Here is a 15564-nt window from a genome sequence, read left to right on the forward strand (position 1 = left end):
CAGACACAGATTATGGCCGTTCAGTGTGTATGAACGACCATCATCTGCAGTTATATCTGTCAGGTGTGTACCCACCTTAAGATTCTTAGCTAATTGAGGCCTCTCCTTGAAGACTGGTCACTTTGCCACTTTTTGTGCCTAGAATAGATGACGGTAGTTAATAGGATTATACTTCTGAACTTCTGCACCTCACTGCCTATCTCAATACCATGACATTGTGACCATTTGTGTGCTTTTATATCATTTTGACCCCTACTTGTGTTGGTTCTCCTCTAGCTTATTCCCATAAAGTCTTCCCAGTTTTGTTTCTGTCCTCTTCCCAACTTCATTGTTTTAGAAGAAATTGAGAAAACAGAAAATACGTACAGCTAAGATGAAACATTATTTTGTTACAGGTCAGACTGCCTTATTAAAATTATACGCTCAGAAGGCTACTTCGGCATGTATAGAGGTATGTAATAAAAGCATAAACATAATGCTACGAAACATAACTCATAAACTGTTACACACACCCACACATACAGTATTGCCCCGATCAAAGCGTTACTACAAGAAAAAGTGTATAAAGGCCGCCAAATGTTAAATATGTTTATATGTTTGTATTTATACAGGAACACTCATACACACATACACACATATATACGAGCATACGTTATTATCATTGTACACCCAGCTTAACATATTTATTTGGTATCCTCTATTTTTTTATTTGATTTTGGAGGTTTTTTACATATACAATTCACATTTCTTTTTATTGACTTAATATAAAGTATAATCAAATAAATATAAATATTGTGCATCAAGCAGGGTCTTGCTCAGAGCCGGCCCTAGGCATAGGCATTATAAGCAAATGCCTAGGGGCGACTCTGCATTTAGGGGCATTGCCTCTTCAGCCTGTCTGTCACAGTCCTGACTCCTCCCCCCCACCACCGGCACCTGCCGCGCCCGCTGCTGCCAGTCCTACCTTCTACCCAGAGCCGGGAGAGCCCGCCGGTACAGCGTGCTGCCGCGATCGGAGCTCATCGATCGGGCAGCGCAGCGGATGGCCAGGCGGCGGTCGGTCATGTGAGCGGGATCCGCATCCGCCCGGCCCCTTAGTCAGAATGAGCTTCTGTATAAAAGCTCATTCTGACAGTAGTACAGGTCATCGGAGGAGCTAAGATGGCCGCGGGAGGGCATGCTGCGCATGCCCAGCCGCTGCCACTCCTCCCATGGGCCTTTATTATATATGTATAATGTGTGTGTGTGTAGGGGGCACCAGTCAAAATTTGCGTAGGGCACCAAATTGGCTAGGGCTGGCTCTGGTCTTATTATAGAAATAGAAGATGCTTGAGCAGTTACTCTCAGGGGTTAATTGTTCTTTTCTTTGCAGGTGCGGCTGTTAATTTAACCCTTGTGACACCAGAGAAGGCTATCAAGTTAGCAGCTAATGATTTCTTCAGGCAAACCCTTTCCAAAGATGGGTGAGTGAAGATAGAACATCACATAATTAGAACTCCTGGGCCCTGAGGGTCTGATTCTGAGTGCAGGCACATAGAGGGATTTTGAGAAGGTTGCACATAAGTCTCGGTCACTTCTCACCCTGTGGCTGGGTGGGCGTTACTGGTGGGCAACTGGGCGTTCGTATGTAGAATATATTTTCTGTGACTGTACAGATATATCCTCATACACTGTGGCTTCACTGGCACCAAACAGCCCTTCTGGGCTCCAGGTCCAGGGCGACTCGGCCGCACTTAGCGTCTTATTCACACAAATAAAACAACTGGAAGCGACAAAACGACTTTGCTAGATTGGGCTGATCAATTTGATGTGCGACATTTGTACATCTGTGCGCGACTGAGTCTAAATATGGATATGAAATGCTAAAATGCAACGGCTGCGGCTTGTATGTGCCTCAAACTAACTCCTGTGCGGTGAATGTGGCAGCCCAATGCCTGTAGTACACTTTCATCAGGGGTGTTTTGCTGCGCCTGCGAATGAGACTGAAAATGTGAAGAGAAGGATGGTGCACTACACCTCTCTGAGCTGAGGTGGTCTGAGAGGTTCTGCACTACAGGGAGGTTCACAGTTAGGTGCAGAAGTTGCAGCTGAGCACAATAGGTTTCATTGCTCTATTCTTACACTGTATTTTATATTTAAAATATATTACACTACTGGCAAAAAGTAAATTGGGTTGTGCATCCCCACCCAGAGCCGGATTTAGACCTCATTGGGCCCTAGGCAAGATACCGTTTGGGGGCCCCTTCCTCAAACAATCCATAGCACTATATTTCAGGACCAGGACAGTGGGAACAGGGCAGTAAAGATGTAACAGGACAGAGAGAGCAGGGCAGGACAGCAGTGACAGGACAGAGGTGACAGGACCAGGACTGTGGGGGAAGGGGAGACATGGCCAGCATAGAATAGAGGGACAGGAGAGAGGTAACAGGGACATGAATGAGGTGACAGGGCTAGGACAGAGGTGACAGAACCAGAACAGATGGGACATGGAAAGGACAGGGGTAACAGGGCCAGGACAGAACATAGGGAACAGGAGATAGGGGTGACAGGGTCAGGACAGAACATAGGGAACAGGAGATAGGGGTGACAAGGTCAGGACAGAAGATAGGGAACAGGAGATAGGGGTAACAGGGCCAGGACAGAACATAGGGAACAGGAGATAGGGATGACAAGGCCAGGACAGAACATAGGGAACAAGGTCAGGACAGAACATTGGGAAAAGGAGATAGGGGTGACAAGGTCAGGACAGAACATAGGGAACAAGGTCAGGACAGAACATAGGGAACAGGAGATAGGGGTGACAAGGTCAGGACAATACATAGGGAACAGGAAATAGGGGTGACAAGGTCAGGACAGAACATAGGGAACAAAGTCAGGACAGAACATTGGGAACAGGAGATAGGGGTGACAAGGCCAGGACAGACCATAGGGAACAAGGTCAGGACAGAACATAGGGAACAGGAGATATGGGTGACAAGGTCAGGTCAGAACATAGGGGACAAGGTCAGGACAGAACATAGGGAACAGGAGATATGGGTGACAAGGTCAGGACAGAACATAGGGAACAAGGTCAGGACAGAACATAGGGAACAGGAGATAGGGGTGACAAGGTCAGGACAATACATAGGGAACAGGAAATAGGGGTGACAAGGTCAGGACAGAACATAGGGAACAAAGTCAGGACAGAACATTGGGAACAGGAGATAGGGGTGACAAGGTCAGGGCAGACCATAGGGAACAAGGTCAGGACAGAACATAGGGAACAGGAGATATGGGTGACAAGGTCAGGACAGAACATAGGGGAACAAGGTCAGGACAGAACATAGGGAACAGGAGATAGGGGTGACAAGGCCAGGACAGAACATAGGGAACAGAAGATATGGGTGACAAGGTCAGGACAGAACATAGGGAACAAGGTCAGGACAGAACATAGGGAACAAGGTCAGGACAGAACATAGGGAACAGGAGATAGGGGTGACAAGGTCAGGACAGAACATAGAAAACAGGAGATAGGGGTGACAAAGTCAGGACAGAACATAGGGAACAGGAGATAGGGGTGACAAGGTCAGGACAGAACATAGGAAACAGGAGATAGGGGTGACAAGGTCAGGACAGAACATAGGAAACAGGAGATAGGGGTGACAAGGTCAGGACAGAACACAGGGAACAGGAGATAGGGGTGACAAGGTCAGGACAGAACATAGGGAACAGGAGATAGGGGTGACAAGGTCAGGACAGAACATAGGGAACAGGAGATAGGGGTGACAAGGTCAGGACAGAACATAGGAAACAGGAGATAGGGGTGACAAGGTCAGGACAGAATATAGGGAATAGGAGTTATGGGTGACAAGGTCAGGACAGAACATAGGGAACAGGAGATAGGGGTGACAAGGCCAGGACAGAACATAGGGAACAGAAGATATGGGTGACAAGGTCAAGACAGAACATAGGGAACAAGGTCAGGACAGAACATAGGGAACAAGGTCAGGACAGAACATTGGGAACAGGAGATAGGGGTGACAAGGTCAGGACCGAACATAGGGAACAAGGTCAGGACAGAACATAGGGAACAGGAGATAGGGGTGACAAGGTCAGGACAGAACATAGGGAACAAGGTCAGGACAGAGCATAGGGAAAAGGAGATAGGGGTGACAAGGTCAGGACAGAACATTGGGAACAAAAGATAGGGGTGACAAGGTCAGGACAGAACATAGGGAACAAGGCCAGGACAGAACATAGGGAACAGTTGATATGGGTGACAAGACCAGGACAGAACATGGGGAACAAGGTCAGGACAGAACATAGGGAACACGGCCAGGACAGAACATGGGGAACAAGGTCAGGACAGAACATAGGGAACAAGGTCAGGACAGAACATAGGGAACAGGAGATAGGGGTGACAAGGTCAGGACAGAACATAGGGAACAAGGTCAGGACAGAACATAGGGAACAGGAGATAGGGGTGACAAGGCCAGGACAGAACATAGGGAACAAGGTCAGGACAGAACATTGGGAAAAGGAGATAGGGGTGACAAGGTCAGGACAGAACATAGGGAACAAGGTCAGGACAGAACATAGGGAACAGGAGATAGGGGTGACAAGGTCAGGACAATACATAGGGAACAGGAAATAGGGGTGACAAGGTCAGGACAGAACATAGGGAACAAAGTCAGGACAGAACATTGGGAACAGGAGATAGGGGTGACAAGGCCAGGACAGACCATAGGGAACAAGGTCAGGACAGAACATAGGGAACAGGAGATATGGGTGACAAGGTCAGGTCAGAACATAGGGGACAAGGTCAGGACAGAACATAGGGAACAGGAGATATGGGTGACAAGGTCAGGACAGAACATAGGGAACAAGGTCAGGACAGAACATAGGGAACAGGAGATAGGGGTGACAAGGTCAGGACAATACATAGGGAACAGGAAATAGGGGTGACAAGGTCAGGACAGAACATAGGGAACAAAGTCAGGACAGAACATTGGGAATAGGAGATAGGGGTGACAAGGTCAGGGCAGACCATAGGGAACAAGGTCAGGACAGAACATAGGGAACAGGAGATATGGGTGACAAGGTCAGGACAGAACATAGGGGAACAAGGTCAGGACAGAACATAGGGAACAGGAGATAGGGGTGACAAGGCCAGGACAGAACATAGGGAACAGAAGATATGGGTGACAAGGTCAGGACAGAACATAGGGAACAAGGTCAGGACAGAACATAGGGAACAAGGTCAGGACAGAACATAGGGAACAGGAGATAGGGGTGACAAGGTCAGGACAGAACATAGGGAACAAGGTCAGGACAGAACATAGGGAACAGGAGATAGGGGTGACAAGGCCAGGACAGAACATAGGGAACAAGGTCAGGACAGAACATTGGGAAAAGGAGATAGGGGTGACAAGGTCAGGACAGAACATAGGGAACAAGGTCAGGACAGAACATAGGGAACAGGAGATAGGGGTGACAAGGTCAGGACAATACATAGGGAACAGGAAATAGGGGTGACAAGGTCAGGACAGAACATAGGGAACAAAGTCAGGACAGAACATTGGGAACAGGAGATAGGGGTGACAAGGTCAGGACAGAACATAGGAAACAGGAGATAGGGGTGACAAGGTCATGACAGAACATAGGAAACAGGAGATATGGGTGACAAGGTCAGGACAGAATATAGGGAATAGGAGATATGGGTGACAAGGTCAGGACAGAACATAGGGAACAGGAGATAGGGGTGACAAGGCCAGGACAGAACATAGGGAACAGAAGATATGGGTGACAAGGTCAAGACAGAGCATAGGGAACAAGGTCAGGACAGAACATAGGGAACAAGGTCAGGACAGAACATTGGGAACAGGAGATAGGGGTGACAAGGTCAGGACAGAACATAGGGAACAAGGGCCCTCATTCAGACCCACTCGCAAGCGGGCGCACGTACGTTAGGCGTACGTACAAAAATATTTAAATTCAATGGCTCGCTCGTATTTTCGTTCGCATCTAAAATTCCTCCCTAAACTCTGACGACCCCTCCTCTAACTAACGAGCGTACGAAATAGCGAGCGTACATCCCCGAAATGGCTTGAAAGGAACGCACGCACAAGTATAAACAGGAAGTGGCCTTGTCAGATCTCGATTACCTGCTCCTTTATTCTGCCTACCTCCATCAATCGTATCATGCCAATCAATGTATCAATTAGCTTAATTGTTTGTTTTTTTTCAACACAATGCAAGAAACTTTACTCTTGTCCGTGTTTGTGTTTACCCGCAGAATACGTACGGATGAAACATTCGCTTTTATTGTTCAAAAAACATGTGAACCACAATTAAACAATTGTTCTATTGCTGTGGATCCCCGCATATTTCTCTGGGTTCATTTCTTTATTTAAATTTGCTTACGCATGTCACTGCATCAAGCCTATCATAACTCTCCAGAGATTTCTGGCCCTGTCGAACACATGACTCATACACTAACCAATAAAATTGCTCCTGTTAATTTCCAAAATACATTAGCCAATCAGAAAATTTTTACACACTTTATCAAACATGTTTTTTAAGAAAAACACCATTGCCATCATGAGAGCCTCCGCATTCACCAGGCGCGAGCTGCTGGTGCTTACGGAGGTCATGGATCGCCGGATCACCAGCCAACCTCAACCCATGACCAACCGGCAGAAGCGCTCCGCGTATGCGGAGGCACGGTCCCGCCTGCGGTCCTTCGGCTCACGCCGCAACATCGGGCAGCTGGAGCGCAGGTGGTCCGACCTGCAACGGCGAACGCCCCGCTTGCTGGCATGCTTTCGCATGCAGATCCTGGAAAGTAAGTGTTATGTATTGTGGTTTTAATGTTTGTGTTTGTGGGTCAAACTGCGTGTGCATGTTTTCCTCTCTGTCCTATTTCTTATTTGTACTCATATCTGCGTGTGCATGTTTTCCTGTCTGTCCTATTTCTTATTTGTACTCATATCTGCGTGTGCATGTTTTCCTGTCTGTCCTATTTATTATTTGTACTCATATCTGCGTGTGCATGTTTTCCCTCTCTTTCTGATTTATTCATTCTACTCCTATTTGGCTTATTTTTTGGGTTTTTTTTTTTTTTTTTTAGTTTTGGTCCCCGGATTTGTCCATAAACTAACCGCAATTTCGTTGACATATTTTAGGGGGACAGCCAAGACTCCGCCGTCACCGTCCGTCCAGACGGCGTTCCCGGACACTATCCCCAACCCCCAGCCAACACTCCACCCCAAATCTTTCCCCTATTCCCCACTCCTCCCCATCCTTCCCAGACCCTCTCCCGGAAATGTCGGGCCTCCTTCCCCTCCGTCCCACTTCCCCCTCTCCTCCACCCACCCCTCTTCCAATTACCCCCTCCCCGGAGTCCATCATAACTCCTCCCCATTCTTTGGGGAATGACGGATCCTCCGAGGAGGATCATGGAGGCATTTCCGGAGCTCCCGTTTTGGCTCCCGGTATGTTTTTATTTAGTTTTTTTTTAAAGCACAAACTGTTTGTATGTAATCATGTGTCGTGCCTTTCTTCGTGTTTTTGTGGCTTGACTTTTGGTGATTTTGCAGTTTGCCTTTACCTCTTCCTGGTGATTTCAACATACACATATCACACCTGTGGGAATTTGTACATAGGCCTTGTATTTTTGGCAGCCCCCCCCTTTTTTTTTTTTTTTTTTTAGGTTTAGGAGTGATTTCGTTGTTTTTTTTTTTTTTTTAATGTGGATTCCCTATTGTTGTATTAACCCACACACTTTTCTCACCCACAGAGGAACAGAGGCGTCGGCAAGAGGTGGCGGATTGTGTGGGCCAGATGCGCCAACATGTAATTGGCATTCTGGTGGGCCTCGACCGGCTGTCTGGCCTCCTTCGCCAGTAGTTTTTTTATTTTTGTTAACGTTTCCAAATAAATTTTTTCAGACAAATATACGTTCTGGCTCATTTTTTACATCCAAAACCAAGATAGTTTAGCATGACATAAGTAGACTGTTCCTGCAAGGATTTCCCTTTTTTAAAAGTTAGATTGTGTTTTGTCTTTGTATGTCAAACAGACACAAGAAACACATAACAGTAACAATGTCATTTCCCTTTTTGGGTGTAGTGTCAATTACATATTTCTACATTTTACAGGTTCCTAGTTGGTGCGCAAGCTGCTTAGGCCAATCTTACAAATCCCAAGGTTGGGCCAGGCTTCCTTTTGGTGTGGTTTGGGAAGCTGAAAACATATTTCAGTTTAGCTCAACTGGCGTCAGTACTGGATTACCCCTTAGTCAAATGTAACTTGTGTTAACCTGGTTACACTTGCTGTTAACGTCCCAAAAAAGGAAGACCATTTCACTCTCCAAACATTTATTCACAACATAACAGAGAAAACAAAGTGGTCACTCCCAAAAAAAGAACACAGTGATAAATTCAAATACAACACATACCAAGAAATAATTAAATAAAAACTAAAAATCAAGAACTGGTTGACGAAGGACCATGGCAACATGATTCCACAAACATGGCGTTGCGATATGGGTTCCAGAATATATGCCCAAAAGGACCAGATCCAGGTTTGGTAAGGGTAGCAGGAAGTAGTGAGCGTTGGAGTGCCAAAGATTATGTGAACAAACAGAAGATGGTGAGAAAAAAAACACAAAATTAGATGTTCGCAAACAAACACAAACACATTAGGTATAAACACTGTAGTTTTGTTACAACTTACCTAAAAAATCTGGCCACCACATCATCGCGTATGGCCCCCCCACATACTGACCTCCGACCAACCTCGGGGGGGCCATCCTCAGGTAAGGCATCCTCTGGCTGCATTGGGACACCACTCCTTATGGCAATGTTGTGAAATATCCCACACAGGACCACAATTTTAGACACCATATCCGGCACATACATGAGCTCGCCACCAGAGCGGTGGAGGCATCTGAATCGGCCTTTTAAAAGGCCGATACAGCGCTCCACCACTTGCCTGGTGGCTGTAAGTGCGGAATTATACGCACTTTGTGGCCCTGGTGTGGGAGCCAAATAAGGAGTGAGCAGCCAGGACATGCAAGGGTATCCACTGTCTCCTGTGAAAAAAAAATAGACAACATCAGGAACACTGTGTATCAAGCTTAACATTGTTATGTACTAAAGGTCTCCACTTACCCAGAAGCCACGCATCACCAGCTTGTAGGTTGGTTAATTTCTGCCATATCCCTGATTGCCGGATGACGAAGGAGTCATGAGCACTTCCTGGTAATTTAGCATTCAGGGACAGGATCTGGAGGGAGGCATCACATACCACCATTACATTCAGGGAGTGATAGTGTTTCCTGTTTCTAAATATTGCCTCCAGCCGTGCTGGAGGCTGAAGTGGTATGTGAGTACCATCCACAACCCCTATGATGTGTGGGAAGCCAGCTATTTGGTAAAAATTGGCCTTGGCCACACTAAGGGCACCCATATCCAAAGGCATTTTAATAAAATGATGGAGGTGCTTGAAAAGTGCCTCCATCACTGCCCTCAGGATCCGGGAAAAGGAGGATTGGGAGATGCCCGCCACTATTCCCACCGTTGTTTGAAACGATCCTGAGGCACAGAAATGTAACACCGCCATAAATTGCGTCAGTGGTGGTATTGCTGTTGGACTGTCAATTTGCCGCTCCAGATCACTTTCTATTAATGAGAGAGTGTCTATGATGATTTTGGGAGGTAGACGGTAGCGTCTTAAAACCTCATCATCGGGCATTCCAAAAAGGGTGACACGTGTTCGAAATATCTGGGGCCTTGCATGCCTACGATGCCTACGCCTGGGACGAGTTTGAGGTTGGTCGTCTTCCGGGAGCAGGGCCAGAACAATTCGCCCCAGATCTACCTGAAATTCAAAGTTTACAATGTAAGGCTTTTGAGCCACCCCAAAAGTAACATAAAACAACTTAGCTTTATGATACCATCCATAGCTGCTTACATGCCGGGGTATTGTCATGATACGTATAAACTGTAAAAAAGCCAAAAATGAGACATCAAAAATTTAGAGGGTGATTTTATGTTTGTCAAATTGGTGCAAGCCAACACATAAAATAGGCGAAACACACATTTGGCCATCGATGAAAACGACATTGCACACCGTACGTCAAATAGGGGTCAAATGGACCCCAAAAATGGAAAAGGGAAAAGCAAAACTGGTTTACATGATGAATAAGCCTCGAAAAATGCGTTAATTAGTTCGCAAATGCAAGTCACTACACCAACAGTCAAAAATGCGTTAATTAGTTCGCAAATGCAAGAAAAATAATGGACTTACCAAACTCGAATATATAAGATTTCCAACAAAAAGGTCTTTGGGTCCGAAAGCCCAAACAAACTAAAATAGATGAAATTAGTGTAAAAAAAAATATATAAAACCAAAAACCAGAAGTAGACACCAATTGGCCACAAATTAGACTGCACAAAACTTACCAAATCAGGAAACGATGGAAAAAAATAAACCAAAAAAATGCGAACGGAAAACCAAAACAACTGTAGCAAAACAAAAAAAAAACAAACTCCGCCTAATCCTCCAACCGCAAACAACCAAATCCAACCAACTTAACCGCCAACAATCCAACAACGCAACCTCGACTCCACACACACCAAGCCATAAATAGTGTTTATTTTCCCGCACAAATTAAGGATGAATCATAGGGACGCACAATCAATGATGCGGCCGCAAACTAAGGACGCATGTATAAATACGTCACGAAATCACATTTAATTTCTGGTTGATTTCATTCTGGAAGCAGAGACATGGCTTCAGACCAGGGAAACAATGGCCAAAAATCCGGCGGTAAGGCCTTCATGCATTTTGTCTCAATGATTCTTTTAAAACATAATATTGTGCAAGTTGTGAAGTGGCTAAATCTGCATATTTACCCAAATAGGTGAGGAGGATGACATGGAAGAGACTGCTGGCCCCAGTCAACCCGCCAAAGCTGCCAAAAAAAAAAGGCAGCCACATTTCACAAGCAAGGAGATGGAGGTTTTGATCCAGAAGTGCGTTGACATCCTGCCCCAGGCAGCCAGGAATATGAGCCAAAGCCAGAAGTGGAGAATGTGGGAGGAGGTCGCCGTTGCTGTCAATAGGGTGGGTGATTATGTCCGTCTAGCCCGGGATGTCAAACGGCGGTAAGTAAACACTTTCCCATCCTATAAACAAACCCCATTGTAAAACAAAGGATAATGGTTCCAATTTCATTCCACAGATGGGCAGACTTCAAATATCGTCTCAAGCAAAAACTTGCCGACAGGGCTAGGCATGCAAGGGGGACAGGTGGGGGTCCCACCCCTGTGTCATTGGAGTTGACAGACTTAGAAGAGCTGGCACAGGGGTGTGTGCAGGCTGTGGAGGTGTTTGGCGTGTCCAACATGGATACGTACATGCCAGACTTTGCGGCTCCTCATGTTGGCCAAGGTAAGTCTTGTGATGTCACCAACTCTGAAATGCTATTGTGCCAATATGTAGATTCTAATGTGAGTCTTTGCGCATTTTTCCTAACAGAGACAGAGGCGGATGAGTCTGCTCCAGAGGGGAGCCTTGGCCGCAGAATTTCTGCTGGCTCTGCAGGGGAGGAACCAGTACATCCGGCTGAGGACCCTGCAGAAGCCAGTCCAGGGCGTGCCCCCTCGCAGGCAGTGGGCCTCCTCACAGAACTCAATTTTAAATCGGATTTCCATACGGAGATTCTGCAGAGGATGGACGCCAGTCTGATACGGGTGGCTGAGGCCCTGGAGCAAAATGCTGCGGCCAACGTGACCATTGCTCAGGCCCTGGCGGAAAATACCAGGGCCAACATCCGCATCGCCGATGCCCTGGAGCAGCTCGTTCGCCAGCACATGGTGGAGCCGACCTCCCTTCCTGCCGGAACATCCGGATCCTCCACCTCTGGCACAACATCAGCCAATCCTCCAAATGTGCCTAGCCCTGTGCCTAGTCCAGATGCCACAACATCTGCCTCTGGACAGGCCAGCCCGATGGCATCCCGGACCCGGTCTGGCGCCCACCCTCACCCAGCCAAACGGGCGAGAAAACGGTGACAGCAATGGCGACTTTTCCCACACTCCTTCTGTGCTTGGCTCATATTCCTTTCGGGTCAAAACTTCCCTCTCCTTTCTTGTGAAATTTTTTAAAATTTGGTATTTACGTTTATGTTACCAGTATGGCTTTTTTTTTTATTTTAACAAATATCTTTGCCACAAAAAAAAGGCCAAAAAATATTAGGCCAATTTGTTTGTGTTTAAACAATAAATTTAAAACAAAAAACTGAGATTGTATTGTGACATTATTGTACAAATGGGTTACATTTAATCCTGGCCCTAAAGGCAAAAACTGACCCTCTTAAAAAAAAAAAAAGGCCTCTTTAAGGAACGTTTAAAAAATCACATAGCGATGCAAATTCCACAGTAAACCAAAAAAAAGGGGAGCTAATTAAAACATGATGACATTATTGTTACAATAGGCCATAACCAACAAATTGTGGCCAAAATAAAACACCCAAAATGTACGCTAATTGATTGTGTAATCATGACATTAGCAGCTCTGATTTCCACCTGCGTACGCTTTTGTGCTATCCCAATAAACTGCTTTCCAAACACATACCAAGCCGGTTTTCAATCCAACACTAATTACTTTACTGACCAGCCGCGATTAATCGCAGCACCATCGTTGAGTCCCGGGACGGAGGAGAAGGCCATCGCCAATGTGGTCGAGTAATCCTGACCCTAAGCTGTGCGAGCATTTTGAAGGGAAAGCGGATGTTCCAGTGACGTATGAGACGGTCCGAACACATTTGACGTTCGCATCTGCTAATGTATGTACGCCCCAAAAACGCCTCGCCACGCCTGCGTTTTTTCATCTCCACCCCCGTCAACACCCAAAAACGCCCTGTTCTGTCAATCACATTTGACATGTCACTTCCTGTACGCTATTTTAGGAACGAGAGAAAAAAAAAACGCAATCTGCCGTACGCACATGCGCAGTGTCACACCGACGCATGCGCGGTTAGTCAACATCGGAACGCAACGAGCGTACTGTTGTTAACGTGCGGCTCTGAATGAGGGCCAAGGTCAGGACAGAACATAGGGAACAGGAGATAGGGGTGACAAGGTCAGGACAGAACATAGGGAACAAGGTCAGGACAGAACATAGGGAAAAGGAGATAGGGGTGACAAGGTCAGGACAGAACATTGGGAACAAAAGATAGGGGTGACAAGGTCAGGACAGAACATAGGGAACAAGGCCAGGACAGAACATAGGGAACAGTAGATATGGGTGACAAGACCAGGACAGAACATGGGGAATAAGGTCAGGACAGAACATAGGGAACACGGCCAGGACAGAACATGGGGAACAAGGTCAGGACAGAACATAGGGAACAAGGTCAGAACAGAACATAGGGAACAGGAGATAGGGGTGACAAGGTCAGGACAGAACATAGGGAACAAGGTCAGGACAGAACATAGGGAACAGGAGATAGGGGTGACAAGGCCAGGACAGAACATAGGGAACAAGGTCAGGACAGAACATTGGGAAAAGGAGATAGGGGTGACAAGGTCAGGACAGAACATAGGGAACAAGGTCAGGACAGAACATAGGGAACAGGAGATAGGGGTGACAAGGTCAGGACAATACATAGGGAACAGGAAATAGGGGTGACAAGGTCAGGACAGAACATAGGGAACAAAGTCAGGACAGAACATTGGGAACAGGAGATAGGGGTGACAAGGCCAGGACAGACCATAGGGAACAAGGTCAGGACAGAACATAGGGAACAGGAGATATGGGTGACAAGGTCAGGACAGAACATAGGGGACAAGGTCAGGACAGAACATAGGGAACAGGAGATATGGGTGACAAGGTCAGGACAGAACATAGGGAACAAGGTCAGGACAGAACATAGGGAACAGGAGATAGGGGTGACAAGGCCAGGACAGAACATAGGGAACAAGGTCAGGACAGAACATTGGGAACAGGAGATAGGGGTGACAAGGTCAGGACAGAACATAGGGAACAAGATCAGGACAGAACATAGGGAACAGGAGATAGGGGTGACAAGGTCAGGACAATACATAGGGAACAGGAAATAGGGGTGACAAGGTCAGGACAGAACATAGGGAACAAAGTCAGGACAGAACATTGGGAACAGGAGATAGGGGTGACAAGGTCAGGACAGACCATAGGGAACAAAGTCAGGACAGAACATTGGGAACAGGAGATAGGGGTGACAAGGTCAGGACAGACCATAGGGAACAAGGTCAGGACAGAACATAGGGAACAGGAGATATGGGTGACAAGGCCAGGACAGAACATAGGGGACAAGGTCAGGACAGAACATAGGGAACAGGAGATAGGGGTGACAAGGTCAGGACAGAACATAGGGAACAAGGTCAGGACAGAACATAGGGAACAGGAGATAGGGGTGACAAGGCCAGGACAGAACATAGGGAACAGAAGATATGGGTGACAAGGTCAGGACAGAACATAGGGAACAAGATCAGGACAGAACATTGGGAACAAGAGATAGGGGTGGCAAGGTCAGGACAGAACATAGGGAACAAGGTCAGGACAGAACATAGGGAACAGGAGATAGGGGTGACAAGGTCAGGACAGAACATAGGGAACAGGAGATAGGGGTGACAAAGTCAGGACAGAACATAGGGAACAGGAGATAGGGGTGACAAGGTCAGGGCAGAACATAGGGAACAGGAGATAGGGGTGACAAGGTCAGGACAGAATATAGGGAACAGGAGATAGGGGTGACAAGGTCAGGACAGAACATAGGAAACAGGAGATATGGGTGACAAGGTCAGGACAGAACATAGGGAACAGGATATAGGGGTGACAAGGTCAGGACAGAACATAGGGAACAGGAGATAGGGGTGACAAGGTCAGGACAGAACATAGGGAACAGGAGATAGGGGTGACAGGGTCAGGACAGAACATAGGGAACAGGAGATAGGGGTGACAGGATCAGGACAGAACATAGGGAACAGGAGATAGGGGTGACAAGGTCAGGACAGAACATAGGAAACAGGAGATATGGGTGACAAGGTCAGGACCGAACATAGGGAACAAGAGATAGGGGTGAAAAGGTCAGGACAGAACATAGGAAACAGGAGATAGGGGTGACAAGGTCAGGACAGAACATAGGGAACAGGAGATAGGGGTGACAAGGTCAGGACAGAACATAGGGAACAGGAGATAGGGGTGACAAGGTCAGAACAGAACATAGGAAACAGGAGATAGGGGTGACAAGGTCAGGACAGAACATAGGAAACAGGAGATAGGGGTGACAAAGTCAGGACAGAACATAGGGAACAGGAGATAGGGGTGACAAGGTCAGGACAGAACATAGGAAACAGGAGATAGGGGTGACAAGGTCAGGACAGAACACAGGGAACAGGAGATAGGGGTGACAAGGTCAGGACAGAACATAGGGAACAGGAGATAGGGGTGACAAGGTCAGGACAGAACATAGGGAACAGGAGATAGGGGTGACAAGGTCAGGACAGAACATAGGAAACAGGAGATAGGGGTGACAAG

The 15564-nt window shown here is 46.9% G+C and overlaps 1 protein-coding gene across 1 annotated transcript in view; it reads left to right on the top strand.

Moving 5' to 3' along the window:
- The window catches only part of SLC25A22 (solute carrier family 25 member 22), a 79233-nt gene that overhangs the window by 36138 nt on the left and 27531 nt on the right, over positions 1–15564 (top strand). The window contains exons 4-5 of the mRNA XM_088471052.1: positions 396–451; positions 1373–1463. Of these exons, the coding sequence (XP_088327178.1) occupies positions 396–451; positions 1373–1463 (147 nt within the window). The remainder of the gene's footprint in view (positions 1–395; positions 452–1372; positions 1464–15564) is intronic.

The sequence above is a fragment of the Taudactylus pleione genome, unplaced genomic scaffold (assembly GCF_031769625.1).
Source record: "Taudactylus pleione unplaced genomic scaffold, aTauple2 ptg000109l, whole genome shotgun sequence".
Taxonomy (NCBI): domain Eukaryota; kingdom Metazoa; phylum Chordata; class Amphibia; order Anura; family Myobatrachidae; genus Taudactylus; species Taudactylus pleione.